This window comes from Eriocheir sinensis, chromosome 3, assembly GCF_024679095.1.
Source record: "Eriocheir sinensis breed Jianghai 21 chromosome 3, ASM2467909v1, whole genome shotgun sequence".
Classification (NCBI taxonomy): Eukaryota; Metazoa; Arthropoda; class Malacostraca; order Decapoda; family Varunidae; genus Eriocheir; species Eriocheir sinensis.
Genome location: NC_066511.1, coordinates 19,616,907 through 19,636,616, shown reverse-complemented (window position 1 = coordinate 19,636,616; position 19,710 = coordinate 19,616,907). Strand labels below are relative to the sequence as shown.

The window sequence follows — 19,710 nt, the reverse complement described above, 5'->3', positions numbered from 1 at the left end:
AGTGGGAAAACGGCAAAGACTGCAAACACATGACTCGGGAGACGTTCGATTAGTAAGAGCTGCGACTTGAAATTCCCAGCTTAATGTATAGTAGCGAGGGATAAGTGTGTGTGTGTGTGTGTGTGTGTGTGTGTGTGTGTGTGTGTGTCATTTACCATAGTCTGAGCACGTGCTGGACTCACGATCGCCAGCCTGAACCTCCTCGAAAGAACTTGGAGCTGTATAATGACGGATATTTAGGTACAGCTTGAGCCTCACCTCCCCCCCCCCCCCCCCACACACACACACACGGGAAGAGAGAACCAATCCCCGACTGACACCCGGTACCCATTCACAGCTGGGTGGACAGGGGGCACGGATGAAAGGACGCTGCCCATCCGTCTTCACTCCCACCCTATTCTATCCACACCGCTTCCTCACACTCGCAATTCCCTCTATATACCTCTTCATCTTCATACAGGTATTCCTCTCACAACATTCAATAGTTTATAATCTTGTGCTCCTTTAGTTCTTCTCTATAGGAATGTGTACTGAAATTTAGGTCAAGGCCACTTCACTGTACTTCCGCTTCCTAAGTGTAGGTTAAAGTGCCATGCTGTTAATCGAGTCGCCTCTGCGTGAAACAATATTCTTGGGATTTCTTAAGTGGATAACACCAAAGTAATGTAAATAGACCGGTCGTCGAGTATTGATGCATGGACAAAAGCGCTTCACCTTGTTGTGTTCTTGGTAGCGGCCGTCTCATGCCCCTCTATCTTATCCCCTTCCCTTGGGCATCGCTGGCTTATCGTGGAAGTCTGCGTGACTCGAGGCCGACCTGGGTAAAGCGCTGTCAATCGACGACGCTCTTCTGTGGCCTCCCTGAGAGTGTCGTCTTGGTGCCCAGTGACATGTGGCAGGCAGGTCAGGGCAGTCAGTGTTCTGCGCCTGCGCCAGGGTGCCACGGCTGTCTGGCACTCACTTCAATATAATGGTGGGAAGGCAGACTACCGGGCCATACTGTACTGTGCCAACCTGCCCTCGCACACTCGGCCACGCCTGACCCACTCACGCGCCCACCACGCTGCAACACACCAGACCCTCCCGTGCTGTGCCAACCTGCCCTCGCACACAGTGCCACGCCTCTCTCACCCAAGCACTCAACACACTGCTACACTTAATTGGTAGACTGACAGAAGATTTCAGCGGCTCCGCTTGTTCAGTGTCTCAGGATATGACAGACGCTGTCTTTCGCACGCAACACTCACTTCGTCCGCGGCGGTTAAAAATCCCTTCGTGAAGTGAATATTTTTTTGTTTCGTGGAAAGAAATAAAGGAAACAAGTGACCCGTATCAAGCCTCTGGACATCTCTAGATGTATGTCCTAGAGAAGTCTAGTAGATATTTGACATCGTGTAGTGCAAGAGAGGTCAACACTGTATCTTTCCCTGACAAGGAAAAACTAACAGAGTCAGTGCAGCAGGTGGAGAAGTGTTTTTCCCACCTACGCCTATCGGTGACACAAGAAGTGACGACGAAAACGAAGAAAGGAGCTCCCGCCGGTCGCCTTGACCTGGCGGGAAGCGACCACCCCTCGGCCAGCATGAAGTGGTAAGTAGTCACCCCCACTTGCTGTTTTGGTATAAGTAGAATGTTTGTATAATTCTCACAATAGGAAAGCAGTGGTTGACAGTGTAATTGAGACAATTCAGGAGGATTTACCTATGCGCTAATAACAAGGGAGAGGATGAGCATAGTCAGTTTCCGGTGCGTAGGAGTTTAAAGGATAAAAGATGTTACCTACAAAGTATTCAAAGATAAAAAGTATTTGCCAGTAAAACAAGTGTAGTTTATTACTGGAATGCATCGACTGAATCTTCTTAGTTCCTATTATTCTGTTGTCAAACTTGGAAAATATAACAGAGTGAGTATATATAATAGAATTCAAGTGCACGGCGATTATATTGTACTTAAGTGATCAATAGTTCTCGTGATTCGTCCTAGATATATATGATTTTTTGTGTGTGCGTCCATTCACCGTGCTTTGGCCGCAAACACAAATAATTATCCTCTGTTGATTTGTGTGCCTGTCATTTTCTTAAGATCTGATCACGTGCTGGACGCATGATCGCCGGCTCGTTAATTCCTGGAAGCAGTATTTTTGAGTTCATTAGATTATACGGATTTATGGGTACGGCTGTGTGTGTGTGTGTGTGTGTGTGTGTGTGTGTGTGTGTGTGTGTGTGTGTGTGTGTGTGTTATTATTATTCTTTCTATTTATTTTCTATTTGCATCCCATTAGAATCAAGGATAGGGCTCGGGGAGGAGGGGTGGGAGAGATTACACTCATCACTATACTGCCTAAAATGTTATAGATCACACTGATAATGCCGGGCGCTACGTAAATCTATGACACTTCCTTTAAACTCTGCAAAGAAGGCCGTGTAGTGCGAGGATGCATTCAAGGCGCACTATTTGTCTGCTCTCCAGTGTTGCCTCTGATAGAAAGCGTTGGCAGGGGTGATGCATTAAGTGCTGCCTCAGAGTTCTGCTGGTAGGGCTATTAGGAGGTGGCAGTTGCTTTTTATCCTGCCATGCCCATTGTTTTTGCTTTTATTTTGCTCTAATTGCTTGCCTTAAGTAAATATGATTGATTACACCGACTGTGGTGTTTTGAGGGTAATTAATTAATGATAATGTAATTTTAAAGGTAATGAGGTTCGGGGTTAGCCATTAGCCTAGGAAGGGGGCCGATGATGAGAGATTTGGGCAGCCACGCTCTTGACGAAGTTTTTATGACACACTCAGGACAGGCGGCGCGTTTTCCTCTCCTTTCTTTTTCTTTCTTTAATGTTTCTTTTTTCTTTTATGTTCGTCTGTTTGTGAGTTTATCCCTTCCCTCAGCAAAGCTCCGACGGAATTATTACATAATAATGATAATGATGATAATTATGTTAATGATAACAACAACGACAACAACACAAAAAAACATTAACAATAATAATAATAATAATAATAATAATAATAATAATAATAATAATAATAATAATAATAATAATAATAATAATAATAATAATAATGATAATCTATTCCGAAAACAACAAATGAGTGAAAATTTAAACCTACATACACATTTAGAAGTCTCCTTGTCAACAGATAAATTTCCTTTTGTAAGCAGAGTAGCACAATGATTATACGATGCCAGACAGAGTGGAGTCGTATCACTGCTCACGTTTCTCTCTCAAATACAAAACAAAACACCACAATACTTCCTTTCATGCAACTAAGCTACTAAAAAAGGAAGAAAAGCAAGAGAGAGAGATCGAGAATAAGTAATGAGGGTGATCTGTATGGAGGCGTAGGTGTTTATTCTCTGGTCAAGTGTCGGCTTGTCTTCGTCTATCACAAGTCTGGGCCGCGTCCTTCGCCGGGTGTTGAAACGCGCTCCTGTGATGACGATGGCGAATACCCGATCATCTGGGACACCCCTCTGGTATTTGGCAGGTGGTCCTCTTGCCCTGCTTGTTCTTGTTGTTACTTACACCGGAATTTAGGTTGTAGGTACAGCTGGGGCGGTAGCGAGCTTGTGTGTGTGTTTGGTGCTGATACAGTGCCGGGCTCTCGTCGCTCAGCCATGTTTTAGTGTTTCCCGAGGAGTGTCATGACCGAGGGACGGCTTTGCTTTAATGTCTTGGCTCCTGGTCGCCCCACGCTCTACTTCTGCCCGAAAGGATGGACGAGTGACAGGCGAAGGTTAAGTTATCTGTGTTACCCTTGTGGTGTGTGTGTGTGTGTGTGCTAAGTATTTCCTAGTGGAGCTTTGCCTGATCGAAGAGATAATTATGAGAGATGTTTGTGTAAAAAAAAAAAATACAATGGTCATCTTAATGGGCAATGGTTCTCCTCAACACTAAATGGCGTAGTTAGCACACACACACACACACACACACACACACACACAACACTAAATTATCCTGAAACTAGATTAGGCGACCCGCACTGTACACACTTAGAGATAAAAGGAGGGGAATAAAAAGTTAAGACGAAGCATCCCTGAAGAAGAGGAGGAGGAGAAGGAGGAAGAAGAGGAGGAGGAGGAGGAGGAGGAGGAGGAGGAAGAGAGAGAGAGTAATAAAGGTTGGCAGGCCGCTGGGTCGCTGGCACAGACAAGGTGGTGTTGGGTTGTGACGTGACCAGAGAGAGCTCCCCGGAAGACTTGACTTGCCTGTACGATGAAGGGGGGTTGCCAACACTTGCTGCCTCCCTCCCCGCCTCCACTCCTATCATCCATCCTCCTTGCATCATTTCTACGACATCCCTCCAGCTCGCATAACCCTCCCACACTATAACCTTCCTCCTCCTCCTTCTCCTTCTTCTCTTTATCGTTTTTCTTCTTTCCTTCTTTTTTCATTATCCTTATTATCTCCTCCTCCTCCTCCTCCTCCTTCTCTTTTTCCTTTCTTCCTCTCCCTCTTTTCATTATCTCCTCCTCCTCCACTCCTCCTCCTCCTCTTCCTCCTATTGCTCCTCCTCCTCCTGCTTCTCCTCCTCTTTTTTCTTTCTTCTCCTTCTTCATCTTCCTCATTATCTCCCCCTCCTATACCCTCTCCTCCTCCTCCTCCTCCTCCTCCCCATCCTCCGCTCTTTTTCTCCATTTTCTCGACATAATCATATCCAAATATTGTTGTTATTCCCCTAGAGTTTATACTTCCAGATTTTCCTCTCTCCCTCCTACGTTTTCTCTCCTCCAAGTCTCCTTCTCCTTCTCCTCTCCCCCTCTTATGCTTTCTCTCCTCCAAGTCTTCTTCTCCTTCTCCTCTCCCCCTCCTACGCTTTCTCTCCTCCAAGTCTTCTTCTTTTCCTCTCCCCCTTCCTACGCTTTCTCTCCTCCAAGTCTTCTTCTTTTCCTCTCCCCCTTCCTACGCTTTCTCTCCTCCAAGTCTTCTTCTCCTTCTCCTCTCCCCCTCCTACGCTTTCTCTCCTCCAAGTCTTCTTCTTTTCCTCTCCCCCTTCCTACGCTTTCTCTCCTCCAAGTCTTCTTCTTTTCCTCTCCCCCTTCCTACGCTTTCTCTCCTCCAAGTCTTCTTCTCCTTCTCCTCTCCCCCTCCTACGCTTTCTCTCCTCCAAGTCTTCTTCTTTTCCTCTCCCCCTTCCTACGCTTTCTCTCCTCCAAGTCTTCTTCTTTTCCTCTCCCCCTTCCTACGCTTTCTCTCCTCCAAGTCTTCTCATTTTCCTCTCCCCCTTCCTACGCTTTCTTTCCTCCAAGTCTCCTTCTCATTTTCCTCTCTCCCTCCTACGCCTTCTCTCCTCCAAGTCTTCTCCTTTTCCTCTCCCCTTCCTACGCTTTCTCTCCTCCAAGTCTTCACATTTTCCTCTCTCCCTCCTACGCTTTCTTACCTCCAAGTCTTCTTCTCCTTCTATCAATTTATCTTTCTTTTTTCTTCCATGGTGTGTAATAAGGTTTCAAGTGAAACAATTATCACCTGAAAAAGTATGTCAAGTGTTGATGGTAAATGATATCTTTCGACAGACAGATGTAATGTTTTTTTTTTTTTTTTAATTTTCCTGACGATCTGATGTTTTTCTTTTATATTTCTCGATGATGTATTTTTGTCTCCTTGTATTTATTTATTTTTTTCCTTCTGGTGTTTTTGTATTGGTTGGTATTTTCTGGTTCTCTCTCTCTCTCTCTCTCTCTCTCTCTCTCTCTCTCTCTCTCTCTCTCTCTCTCTCTCTCTCTCTCTCTTACTCTTCTTTTTTTCTTCTTTCCCGTCCTTCTCTATCTCTACTTTCCTCACTTGAGTATAATCATAATTTTTATTTATATCCTTCCCGTGTCCGGCATGTCTCCTCTCCCCTGCCCTTCCTAATAAGGTTCTCGAGGCCAACGTTAACAAAGTCAATCTTCGAATGCCTTTGCTAACCATCAATGTCGTAAAATTCCTTCTGTACAGTACAGGTTGTTATGGTGGTTTTCTTATTTTCTTCTTGTAGGTCGTTCATACTGACTGTGATTATCGTACAAACCATTCTTTTTTATCTCTCTCCTTCATACTTTGTGGGCTTAAGTTTTTCGTTTCGATATTTATCATGATCGTTTTTTGGTTGGTATGCCTACTCTTTTTATGAGTTTCTCTTCACATGCTCTCCCAAACACACACACACACACACACACACACACACACACACACACACACACACACACACACACACACACACACACACACACACACACACACACACACACACACACACACACACACACTTTTTCTCCCTGTTCTAAGATTGCCTTGCTTGTCTCATCGCGAGTCATTTGTCATGAGAATCGCCTATATTTGTCTTCTTTTCCTTCCCCCTCCTTTTTTTTTTTCGTCCCCAGTCATCATCCTGCCCATTTCCCCTCCGGACCTCACTCTTGCAATCCTTACTTTTTTTCCCACTCTCCTACTTCCTTTCAACGTGTCTCGTCCTTTCATTTTACTTTTTGTCGCTCCTACACCCACATTGACCCAGTAAGTCACTTTTCTTTCTTTCCGTTTCTTTCTTTCTTTCTCCCTCTTTTTCTCTTCTCTTTACTTCGCTTTCCTTTCTCTCCTTTACTTCGCAGTCGTCTCTGATTATATTTTTAGCTGTGGACCTTTATTTCCAGTTCTTTTAACCTATTCGATATAGAAATATAACATTAACATGAATACAGCGATAAAGAAATGTATACAGTCCTGCTACTTGAACCCACCCATTCTCTTCATCGTCTACCGTGTTACCAAGAAGCGATGGTTATCTCGAGTGTCAATAAGTAAACTTGGTATGGTGTGGCCTATCAGCAAATTTATGATATTAAATGCCAGAGGTATACAGATGAAGAGAAGCTAAAACTTGCTTTGGTCAGTACCTACGAATGGTATCACACGTTCTTCTCCCCCTCCTACACTTTCTTTCCTTCAAGTCTTCTTCTCATTTTCCTCTCCCCCTCCTACGCTTTCTTTCCTCCAAGTCTTCTCCTTTTCTTCTCCCCTTCCTGCGCTTTCTTTCCTCCAAGTCTTTTTATCATTTTCCTTTCCCCCTCCTACGCTTTCTTTCCTCCAAGGCTTCTCCTTTTGTCAATTATCTTCATTATCTTTGAGAAAAATAAGTAAAGGATACAAAGGAAGGTAGACAAAGGAGTAAAGATCTAAGAAGCGATACAAAACGTCAAGGGTTTAGGAAAAAAATAAGAAAAAGAAGAAAGAAAAAGAAAAAAAAGAAGAAAAAGAAGTAGAAGAAAATGAAAAGATGAAAAACAAGAGCAAGTCGAAGAAGAAGACGCTGAAGTAGACAAAGAGGAAAAAGAAGAAGAAGCAGAACAAAAAGAACAAGAACAAGAACAAGAAGAACAAGAAAAGAACGAGAAGAAGGAGAAAGAAAATGGGCAAAGAACAGGGCGTGCGCGTGTTCGTATGTGGCGCGCGGGGCGGGTTGCGGAGGCAGCCGGCAGGGTGCTCTCGCCGAGGCCTGCAGTGGTAGCTAGTCAGTGGTGGGGTTGTAGCTGGATCTCGTCCCCTCTGAAATATGAAGGTAAGGAGACCAACTTCCAGAGGATAATTCGCATTGGCAGTGTTAGGAGATATTGTATGTGTTGCGTGTACTCAAGATATGGTGCCCAGTGGTGACGTTTGTGTTGAGAATTCCGTGTGGGCGAGGTCGATAAATGGGAGAGAAACGTCAGATCGGTCTGAAACACGCTCTGCGGAGGTGGTGGGGAGAACGTGTCGCCAGAACGACGAGTGAATGGCAAGCACAGAAACCCTAATACTTTAACGTTTTTCGGTAAAGGAGCGTGGGACAAGTGGGGGGATTGCGGGTGAACGTTATTTTAGCAAAACAGGCAGTGGCGGGTGGTTTATTTTTAGTCGGGCTTTGGCTAGCAGACGACGCGCTCGGCGTATCGTCTGCTAGGTAGCGCGGGAACCGGGCACGGCTGGTACCTTAAACCCAGCCTCTCCCATTGACAGCCAGGGACACCGTCTGAACGATGGCTTTGACCTTATGGTGGCAGGTGTCCGGCCAGCACGAGCACCGGGCCGGGGGGGAGCGCACAGGCGCGAGTCACTGTTACGTTTCCCTGGCGAGGCGTAATCAATAAGACAACATTCTGTACACAGACGGAAGTCGGGATGGATAAACAAACCTACGGGGCTTTACCATTGCGAACGAATGAACTTGAATCGATCGATGGACGGCCAGCTGACAAGTCCCGCGGCCAGGCGTGAAGCCCCTCCCTGGAACCGCGTGTCTGGCGGGGGCTGCAGGGCGGCGAGGCGCGACAAGGGGCTGGGGTTGGATTTCATGAAACCTTGTCTTGCCATGAGGGGGAAACCCTTAATCTGTTGTCCTGTTTACAGTGCTGGTGAGAGGATCTGCCTGTCCCGGCTAAGCGGCAACCTAACCCGCATCGCATCCTGGTGGTCTCATCCATCGATAGGTGAACGACCACGATCGATTTTCGCTGGTGTTTCCCTTTTTTGGGAGTCTCTCCATTGTACGGTGTAACATGCATGGTCCAGCAATAACCTGGCTGACGTTTACCTGGTGTGGGTACTGATCGCAGGACTGGAGTTGTCTGCTGTGTATGGGCAGGTTAAAAGGGCCTGAAGGGAATAAAGGAACAGCTTATTTGGGGGATCGTTATCAACAATCGTAGCTCATCCTCCTCACTCTAATACAATCGTTTACCAATCATCGGCTTTAGACCTAGGTGTGATGAAAAGCAAACTGTTCACGGGAAGGAAACTCATACAGGTAGCGTTTGGCCTTGACTGTAAAAAAGAAAAAATTCTTTACTCGCTCTCTTATGTCCGATGGTCTTGTCCGCATTGCAGTGTGGAGTGACAAGCCGTTGTTCGCATTCATCGCACTTCAAGACGGGTTGCTTTTGTTTTCGTGTATTCGTTCTAGTTTTCCTGGCTTAGATCATTGATTTAACGGTGAATGAGAGAGAGAGAGAGAGAGAGAGAGAGAGAGAGAGAGAGAGAGAGAGAGAATCATTGCACGCTAATTCTTAACACGATGTATATAAATTAGTCTAAGAGGAAGGTTATTAATGTAAGAAACATCAACCATATCTTTTCTGTACCGCTCAGAGAGGCCAAAGTACTCGGTTAGGTAGACTTGTGTAAATAAACTAAAGCAGGAGCTGCGTATTTGGTGGCGGTGAGTGGGTGGTGGCAAGCCTCAACAGATATACCCCGTTTTTTCACCCCCTAGTGTGTGTGTCACTGTGTGTGTGTGTGTGTGTGTGTGTGTGTGTGCTGGGGAGCTTACATGCCCATTATAGGCAGCTCCCGTCCATGGCCTAGCTCAAGGAGACTCCCAGATGGTCGGAGGGCTGCCAGGCTTAACATCGTCCCCTACCGAGCCACCTCCCACACCTCTCTATTGCATTATGTAGGTTGTTTATATGATTGAATGCCTGAAGGTCTCGTTGACTTCTTGATCGGCTTGATTTAATGATTGGCAGCTGGACGTAACAAAAGTGCAGAGTGACGGATTCACCCTTCTGGCAGAGACTGACCTTTGTCTGCAGCACTAACTGGAAGATTTAATGGACAACTGAATGTTTTATCAGGCTGACTGGATCATCACCACCTCCTTCCCATTGCCTTAACTAATTCCTTCTCCATCATTCCCTTTCCCATCACTTCTCCTCCTCCTCCTATCACTACTACTACTACTACTACTACTTTTTGTAATTATACTGCTGCTATTTTCTTACTTAATCATTAACGGTACGAATTGTTATTTTCCTTATTAGAAAATTATGTAAAGAATCATGTAATGGTAATTATGATACATTAGATGAATTAGATATCATAATAGGTCATCTTGCTCGAGGACACACACACACACACACACACACACACACAGCTCAGTGACTCACAATGCCGCAGGTGTTTTTCCCCGGCCGTTTTCTAGTTTTCCCGTGTGTTTGCTTGTTTGTTACTGTGTTAGTATATAATGGATGACATCTGTGCTAAGGTGGTAAAAGCAAATGGAGTAGTAGTAATAGTAGTGGTCGTAGTAGTAGTAGTAGTAGTAGGAGGAGGAGGAGGAGGAGGAGGAAGGAATTAACACAAAAAACAACGGAAATGAAGAGAAGACAAGGAGGAGGAGGAGGAGGATCTGCAAGCGAATGAGGAGGAGAAGGCATAAGAGAAGTGAATGAGGGAGGCGTAGCAGGCGAAATAGGAGCATTACCTTCGTGCAGGAGGTACTTAGGAGGGTTATGATCATGGAACGCAGGCCAGAGAGCGAGGGGAGGCGCACCTGATCGACGTTACACTTCTATCACTATTGCTGCTACTACTACTACTACTACTACTACTACTACTACTACTACTACTACTGCTACTACTACTACTACTACTACTGCTACTACTACTACTACTACTACTACTACTACTACTGCTACTACTACTACCGCTACTACTACTGCTACTACGACTACTACTACTACTTCTACTACTACTACTACTACTACTACTACTACTACTATTACATATATGATTACTGCTGCTTCTACCTTCATTTCTACTTATATTACAATAGTTGCTGGTGTTAATGGAAATCTTCATGGGTAATTAGAGAAGTTTGACCTCTTCCTCCTCCTCTTCTTCCTCCTCCTCCTCCTCCTCCTCCTCCTCCTCCTCCTCCTACTCCTCCTCCTCCTCCTCCTTCTGTCTTTTCCTCTTCTTCTTTCTTCTTCATGTTCTTCTTGTTCTTGTTTTTGTTTCTCTTCTTCTTCTTCTTCTTCAGCGTGGTGCGTGCCCTTTATGCAATCAGAGTAATGGATCACACGGCCCGGGGGGGAGGTGACAGGGGGAACCGGGGGGGGGGGGGGACTAACCTGCCGAAAAACACTTAACTTCCTTTTACTCTTCTGGAAATATTCGACTCAAAAAAAAAAGATGAAAAAAAAATGTTACGGGAAAAGTTGAAATCCGGCGGTGACAGTCCTATATCATTTTTGTTTACGGCGAAAAAATATATATTGCACGTGTTGGCTGTGATGATTCTATTGTGTTTTCATATTTCTTTCATTTTATGTTGTGGTTGTTTGATCCAAGGGTATTCGTAAGAGTTGCTTCACCTTCGAAAGAGGATTGAGCATTACGTCATTTAAAGAAGCGGATTTCCCAAACTGCATCGAGATCTTTGAGTCATTGTCTTGTGAAGAAGCACAAACAGTGGGGTGGAGTTATGTAATAATTTCCTACAGGCCGTGCGTTCTTGTAGCCTCGGCCTGCACAAATTACATTATAATCTGCATCGTAACTGTTTTATTATTGTGTTGTAGAGCGTGAAAGAGAATATCCTGGGCTAATAGTGTGCTTTTATAACTTTGTCCGGTATTTTTTGGGGGTCAAGAAAAATATAACTAAGAGAGATGTTGAGAATTTGAGGGAGAGAGGAAGTTTTGAGTGCAAGGCCGCGTCTCGAGAATATTGTCATTTATAAGGTTTCTCCGCTCACTGGCACCGTGCACGGCGGGCATCAAAGGGACGGACGAAGGACGTTAGGGTGTGAGCAGCCGCTGTATTGTCCATCAGTAAAATGAATATTATTTTTTATGGAAAAAAATAAATAAGTCTTCCATGGTCAGACCTTGTTGAGGGACGTTCTAAGACTGATGTTCATTAGCTGCCGTGTATGACCCTTTAGGATTAGGCCATCTAGGGACTTCACAACACTTTATTTCTCCTCTGTCGTTACGTATTTCCTTTGTGTTTCGATTTGCATTCCAGACACAGAGAGAAAGTTAGCTTGAAGATGACATAATTTTCAATGCAATAAAACGCAAGCTCTCCAGCCACACTACTAGATACATGAATGCCTTTCGGAAATCGCGGCAGGGTTTGCAGGGGGGATGCTGCACTAAACAGATAAGAGCCGCGACGTGAGCAGCCCGCCGCCCCAGCCCCAAACGTAATATATCTCACATATTAGGCGGAAAAGCACGTCCAGAGTTCCCGCACATTCCTTTCGTTCACGAGGGGGCGCCGAGAGCTTCATCCACCCTCTCTCCTCTTCTCTCCCCTTCCTTCCTTCACTCCCCTTCCCTTCCCGTCCCGTCCCTTCCCGTCCCTTCCTGAGCCCCGATGAGTCCTCGCGGCGGCCCAGACACGCGAGAGGGACCAGTGGCGCCTTATCTTATCACGGCCACACAGTCACTCCAGCTAATCTTCGTCTCTTTTCCTTTCGGTGAAATGTTGGGTGATTTTTCTTGACACCATCTCATCCCTCATCTTTCTTTTCCTCCATGTTGTTGTTGCTGTTTTGCTTGTTGTAGTTAGTGTTCGTTTTTTCCTCCTCCTTTTCCTGTTTCTCTTCCGCCGTCTCCTTCGTCCTCCTCCTTCGTGTCCGTCTAGTTCTTTATCCTCATGCCCGCCCTTCTTTATCATCTTCTTTTCCCTCTTCTCTTGATGCTATTGCGGTTATATATGTTGCTGTGGTCATCCTTATTGTTGTTCTTTTGTTCCTCCTCCTTATTCTCATCCACCTCCTTCTTCCTCTTCTTATCCTCCTCCTTCGTCGTTATCCTCCTCCTCTTTTATAAGCGGGGGAGGTTATGGCCTTGCCGACGTCGCTCACGTCCTCTTGATCACCTGCCAGACCCCGATGGCCTTCTGGGGGCAGCCGTGTTTGTTTTGGGGCGGTGTGCGAGTGACCTTACCGCATGTTGGGCTGACGTATACGTGTGTGTGTGTGTGTGTGTGTGTGTGTGTGTGTGTGTGTGTAGGGGGAATGGGTGGATGGGTGGGTGGGTGTCGGACTTTTGGTTGTGATTGATGGGGTTGGTCTTTCAAATAATTAGGCGTTCAGTGAGTTTCATGCTTTCGATTTACATATCAAGTAGGAGCAGAGGCTGAGGCAGGGGGTGGGGGGTAGTAGGCGCTGGTATGTCTCTTTAGGTTAATGATAGAGAAGCTGCAACACCGATGACTCTGAAAGGAAGACTGTAATAACTAGGCTTGTCACAGCGGCTCGAAATCACCCACATGAGAACGTAAGTATATGTAAAGTCTCTCTCTCTCTCTCTCTCTCTCTCTCTCTCTCTCTCTCTCTCTCTCTCTCTCTCTCTCTCTCTCTCTCTCTCTCTCTCTCTCTCTCTCTCACGTGGTTATAAAATCAGACGCACTCACTACAAAGACCAAAAACCTATAGACGAACGAACTCCTTGATTCGTCTTCATATTTGCATGGGGTTTAATTCGCCCGTGATATGAGGAGAGGATTGGAAACGTTGATGGACTCCTTGATGCTGTTAGGCCGTGTGTGTGTGTGTGTGTGTGTGTGTGTGTGTGTGTGTGTGTGTGTGTGAGGGGAGGGGGAAGGGTGGGGTATCTAAATAAGAGTTACAAGAGTCGGTAATGTTGCAAGAAAACGTGAAATCAGCGCCACCTCAGCACACGCGCAGGCGATCGCTGAGCTCAGGAGTTGCCGTAACGAGGCCATTACTGAGGGAAGTCGACGGTCTGTTCCCTGTGTTTGTGCAAGTTTTGTCTATGATCCTTTCTCCCTCCTCCTCCTCCTCTTCTTCTTCCTCTTTCTTGCATCTTCGTTTTTCTGTCTTTCCTTTTTTTACTGTGCTTTCGTTTCTCTTTTTCTCGTCTTTTTCGTCCTCTTGTGTTTTCTCTTATGATCCTTTCTCCCTCCTCCTCTTCTTCTTCTTCTTTCTTGCATCTTCGTTCTTCTGTCTTTCCTTCTTTTTTCCTGTGTTTTCGTTTCTCTTTTTTTCTCGTCTTTTTCGTCCTCTTGTGTTTTCTCTTCCTCTTTAGGCCTCTTGATTTTGTTTTTTCTTTTGCCTTTTTCTTTCGTCCTCCATACTTCCTTCCTTTGTTCCTATCTGCCTCGTCTCTCTTCGTCAAATTCTTATCTCCTTGTTCCTTCTCCCGTTTATTTCTTTCACATATTCTTAATTAGGTAATCTCACTTTCTATCTACACTTCAGAATTATCTCCTCCTCATCTTCTTCTCTTTCATTTCTACCTCCTCTTTTTCCTCCTCCTCCTCCTTCTCCTCTTCTTTCTCCTCCCAACATCTCATTGCCTTTTCTTTTTCCTCCGCTTCATCATCATCATCACCACCAACTTTTCTTCTTCTTCTTCTTCTTTTTCTTCTTCTTCTTTTTCTTTTTTCTTCTTCTTCTTCTTCTTTTTCTTCTTCATTTTCCTCCTCCTCCTCCTCTTCTTCTTCTTCTTCTTCTTCTTCTTCTTCTTCTTCTTCTTCTTCTTCTTCTTCTTCTTCTTCTTCTTCTTCTTCCTTGTCCTCCTCGTCTCCGCCCTCCTCGTCTTCATCCTCGTCCTCCTCTTCGCCATTTCTCCTTCATTTTCTTTGCTTTTCTTCCTTTCCTCTTCTGCTAAACCCATATTCGAAAAAAAGCAGGACATAAACTTTTGGGAAAGGAGGTGGTCGTGAGCGTGGTGGTGGTGGGGGATGGGGGGAGAGAGAGAGAGAGAGAGAGAGAGAGAGAGAGAGAGAGAGAGAGAGTGTTTGTCTGTCTGTCTTTAAGAGTGGGTAAACTTGCCCAAACGTCGTTATGTAAGAGAGGAAAGAAAAAAAACCTTTGAAGGAAAGAAAGAAAAAGCAGAAAAGATTGAGAATAAAAAAAAAAAGAAGGAAAGACGAGTCATTATGCATGGCTGGGAAAAAGAGAGAGTGTGTGTGTGTGTGTGTGTGTGTGTGTGTGTGTGTGTGTGTGTGTGTGTGTGTTCTCCTATTGATCCCCGGCAGCACCTCCACCTCGGCGCCAGGTAATGAGTGAGCTGTCGCTGGACTGGGCGAGGCAGGTGTGTGTGTCTGGCTGTGTGTGTGTGTGTGTGTGTGTGTGTGTGTGTGTGTGTGTGTGTGTGTGTGTGTTGCTCGTGTCTTCAAGGTACAAGGGAAATGGCAGATAATGTCATTACGAGTCTGTTCTCCACCCACTCGCTTGTACCCTCGCCGGCAGGGCTTCAAGAGAGCATTTCCAACCCGTCTCCGGAATACAGGAGCCCAAACTCTCTCTCTCTCTCTCTCTCTCTCTCTCTCTCTCTCTCTCTCTCAAGCCATCAAAACTGTTTAGGCTTCCCAGACGCATCGGCAGCCGCAAGGAGAGGGTCTACGTCGTTAGGGCCTCGGCGCCGAAGAGAGGGAGGCGCTGGCAGCCGTCTGAGGAGCGAGGGGCCGGGAGGTGCTGGCCGGGTCACTGGGGTCATCGAGTATACCGCCAGGCTCTGGAGGCTCAGACTGATTGGTATTGCTGTGGTGGCTTCAGGGACGGATCTGGCGGAGGTGGGCGTGGTGGGTGTCTGGCGAAAGCGGCGGTGGTGACTGATAGTGGTTGTTGGTGGGTAATGGCGGGTAATGGTCGTTCCGGGAAGAGGATAGTTGGACGTGTAATGAAAGATGGTGTCTCGAGTGTCTTCCAGGAGTTGTTTATGGTGGTACTTGTGACGGCAGGAAGCAGTGGTAGTGGCTGTGGCGGCTGGTAACGGTGGTGGGTACAGTGGATGGTGCAATAGTATGGTGTGGGTGGTTGACGTAGTGGGTGGATCAACGAAGGAGTGGGTGGGTGAGTTTGGGTGGATCATGAGTGGAGTAGGTGGTGTTGAAAGTGGCAATTGTTGTGGCTGTGGTGACTGATAAGGGTGGTGGATACAGTGGGTGGGGCATGGATGGTGTGGGTGGCTGATGCAGTGAGTGGATCAATGATGGTGTGGGTGGTCAATACCGTGGATGGATCATGAGTGGCGGAGGTGGTGCTGAAGTGGTTGTTTAGATGTAGTAGTGCCGGGCCGCCCACTCCACTAATTCCACGCTTCGAGGCTGAGGACGAGGACGAGGATGTGGGGGAAGAGGAGGATCAAAAGAGTGTCTTCCTCAACATATTGATCGCTGTGTTGCGGGTCGAGGGGGAGAGCCAAGAGCACGGAGAGGGAGCAGAAGTGTGTGTGTGTGTGTGTGTGTGTGTACTTAGCAGCAGCAGTAGGAGCTAAATAAACTTAACTTAAATGAGCTTAATGGTACATGACTTTACATAACATTTCGGGGGAGGAGAGCAACTTAGGGACTGTATAGAGACTGGGGAGGAACCCATCCTTCCTAGTGGGGGAGGAGGAGGGCTGGGCTGGAGTGATGCAAGGAGGGGGCTGGTCGGGGGTTCTTTGTGTACTAGGTAGGGGCTGGGGTGTTGGGGGCTGGTCTGGGGTTCTTTGTGTGGTAGATAGGGGCAGGGGCGGTGCAGGCGGCTTCACGATGGAAGGTTGTCGGGCGGGCCTACCCCAACACGAGACGGCGGGGGGTGTGCGTGGGTGCGCGAGTGTGTAACTTTCACGGGGGAGGCGAAACGGTGCGGGTGGTACGATAGAGAGAGAGAGAGAGAGAGAGAGAGAGAGAGAGAGAGAGATAACTAGCTGTCAACTCGTCCTAATCATCACTGTGAGGTGAGTTCTCTTTTAATGTTATGGACCTTTGTATCTCGTTAATTAGCTGATCGATCTCCCAAACCTTGCCCTCTGTCTGTGTGTGTGTGTGTGTGTGTGTGTGTGTGTGTGTGTGTGTGTGTGTGTTAGTCGTAGTAGGGAGTAGGAGAGAGACTGACTGGAGGAGGAGGAGGAGGAGGAGCTTTTGGGAGGTGAGTGAGTACGGTAACCAGACCAGTACTGTGCCGCGATCAATAATACCAGACAGTCCCCCCCTCATCTCTCTCTCTCTCTCTCTCTCTCTCTCTCTCTCTCTCTCTCTCTCTCTCTCTCTCTCTCTCTCTCTGTGACTCACTCTCGCTCGCACTACACCTGTGAGCTATGAATGCGGCGTTGCTTAAAGCCGTACTAGGATCACCTCTCTTACCGCCCCCTTGTCACCTCCCCTCCCTCCTTTCCCTCTTCCCTTCCCCTCGCCACCCTCTTCTCCCCTTCTCCCCACTCGGACACCCTACACATTCAGTTCACTCCTCCTGTTTCCCCTTCTCCTCCCCTCTTTTTCCCTCTTTCTCTCCGTTTTCCTTCCCTTCCTATTGTTTCTTCTCTCCTCTCCCTTTCCTGCCGTCTCTCTCCCCTCCTTTTTTTTTTCACCGTTTCCCTGCATATTACTTCCCCTTTCTTGCCTAATCCGCGTCTCCCCTTATCATTCCTCCTCCTCCTCCTCCTTCTCCTCCTCTTTCCTCCTTTTTTTCTCTTCTCCGTTTATTTGTTATCTCCATCCCTTGCCTTTCAATCATAAGAATTTTGTATTTTGTTTCTCTCTCTCTCTCTCTCTCTCTCTCTCTCTCTCTCTCTCTCTCTCTCTCTCTCTCTCTCTCTCTCTCTCTCTCTCTCTCTCTCTCTCTCTCTCTCTCTCTCTCTCTCATAACGTCTTGTCTAGAGTGACTCACCCTCCTCCCGTCCGAAGCCTATCCCCCCCCCCCCCTCTCTCTCTCTCTCTCTCTCTCTCTCTCTCTCTCTCTCTGGGCTCTTCCCTCGCATAAACTCACTTCCTGTTGCCCATTACTTAACCATACTATACCTTCCCTTCCCTTCCCTTCCCTTCCCTTCCCTTCTCTTCTCTTCTCTTCCCTTCCCTTCCCTTCCCTTCCCTTCTCTTCTCTTCTCTTCTCTTCCCTTCCCTTCCCTTCCCTTCCCTTGCCCCAGTTTTCCCCGGGGCTCGGAATAACCTTACAGAGCTTACGATCCGCACGTGTTGGGTATCCCGGAGGAGGAGAAACGAGGGTGTGTGAGGAGGAGGGGTGTTATGGCTGCGTTAGGTGCTGCTACTTATGTTATTATAGCGATGAATTTGCCTTGTTAAAAAGACGAATGACCAGTGGAAAGTGTGACATAGATAAATAGATAGATAGATAGATACAAACATACATACATATATATAAAGTGTTAAAAAGACGATCAACAGTGGAGTGTGTAGATAAAGATAAATATATAAATAGATAGAAAGCTAGATAGATACTACATACATATATACATACATACATATATATACATGCATATTTATAAAGAGAGTGACTTACAACATCATAGTCAGCTGATTGTTATGCTAATTCATTCTGCACGAGTTAAAATTTTAATCCGACAGCTGTATAACGCGTGTAACCGTGAAATGTAACGAGCCCCAACACCACCACCACCACCATGACGGGCAGAGTGTGTGTGTGTGTGTGTGTGTGTGTAGTGACCCTGACCCGAGAGGTGGCCGGGAACAGTGACATGCAAGAGACCGATGATGTGAGGGTGAATAAACTTGCAAAGCGTGACGTGACATCCCAGACTGACCGAGGCGGGATGACTTGCCAGACGAGGGTGTGAAACGCTGACTTGCAGGGATGAATGCGACTGTTGTTTGGGTGGATTTTCACTTTTGTTTGGGTGTGGATTTTGATTTTGCCAAGTACTTATTAACCTGTTTACCTGTCTACCTGGCTATATATCTGTTTGTCTTTCTATCTCTGTCTGTGTGTCTGTGCATCTATCTTTATATCTGTCTGTCTGTCTTTCCATTTACGTGTCTATCTACCTATCTACTGACATACTTACTTACCTAATTAATCACCTGCCTCCCCATTTACTTACCTTCCTACCTACCGTACCTACTTAATTAGAAACATATGCCTACCCCCTCCGTCTCTCTCTCTCTCTCTCTCTCTCTCTCTCTCTCTCTCTCAATTGTGACGTAGGTATAACCGTAACGCAATGGGCCGATGTCATTTGAAAGGGTGACTGAAGGATTTCCTCTAATATGAAAGAATACCATACAGAGAAATACCATAGTTAGGAGTAGCATGGGCGCTTGGGGGTGACTGAAGAACCTGGTGGAAGCTTTAAAGGTGCTGCAGGGAAAGATCTTGGTAACACTGGATCGCGTTTCAGACTCGTACGTAACTCGGCTTCCCAACCTCCCGACCCCTCACCCCTCTCCACACTACCCTCCAACCTCATGCCACCCCACCCCACCCCACCCTTCTCCATCCCACCTAACTCCACGCAACCCCACGCCACGTCACCCTTCTCCTGTCCTGTCCGACCTCTTCCTCTCCTTCCCTCCTTTTCTCTCCGTCTTCTTTTCTTTACCTGCGTGCAAATATCACCTCTTCCCTTCCTTTCCCTTCCCACTCTTCCTCTCCCTTCCTCTCCCATTAGTTAAGTTTTTTGCCTCTTGTCATTTTCCCTCCTTCCCTTCTTTTTTTCTTTCCTTTCTTCCTTCCTTCGTTCCTTCCTGCTTTCCTTCTTACTGCCTTCCTTTTCTTTATTTATTCCTTCCTTCTTTCTTTCTTTCTTTCCTTCCTTCCTTCCTCTCCTTCTTTCCTTCTTTCCATCCTTCCTTCCTACATACATATATAGGGCACTCTCTCTCTCTCTCTCTCTCTCTCTCTCTCTCTCTCTCTCTCTCTCTCTCTCTCTCTCTCTCTCTCTCTCTCTCTCTCTCTCTCCTTTAAGGCTCTCACTGGTTTATTTTTGTCATTATTTTCAAGGCGTGTTTTTGTTGAAGTTGTCGCCGGTTTATGGGGCGCCACTCACGGCTACTTATATCTCCTTGTGCCACTCAAGGCTTACCCTCTACCTGCTTCTCACGGCACTCCTTCCTCCTCACTCACTCACTCCCCACTCATCATTTTTCTCCTCCTGCTTATCTTCCTCCCTTCCCTTCCTTCTTTCTTCCTCTTCTATAGTTTCCTTCTTTCTTTCTTTTCTCTAATTTTCCTTCTCACTAATTCCCTTTCTCCTATAAC

The 19,710-nt window shown here is 46.4% G+C and overlaps 1 protein-coding gene across 7 annotated transcripts in view; it reads left to right on the top strand.

Annotated features, from left to right (window-relative positions):
* The first annotated feature begins 983 nt into the window (after positions 1–983).
* The window catches only part of LOC127006078 (uncharacterized), a 146,284-nt gene continuing 127,557 nt past the window's right edge, over positions 984–19,710 (top strand). For 6 of the 7 annotated variants that reach the window (XM_050875603.1, XM_050875594.1, XM_050875588.1 and 3 more), the window contains exon 1: positions 984–1,590. In XM_050875603.1, the coding sequence (XP_050731560.1) occupies positions 1,355–1,590 (236 nt within the window). In that variant the 5' untranslated portion in view covers positions 984–1,354. Of the gene's footprint in view, positions 1,591–7,416; positions 7,534–19,710 lie in introns of those variants that run through there. The other variant, XM_050875616.1, reaches the window with a different exon arrangement.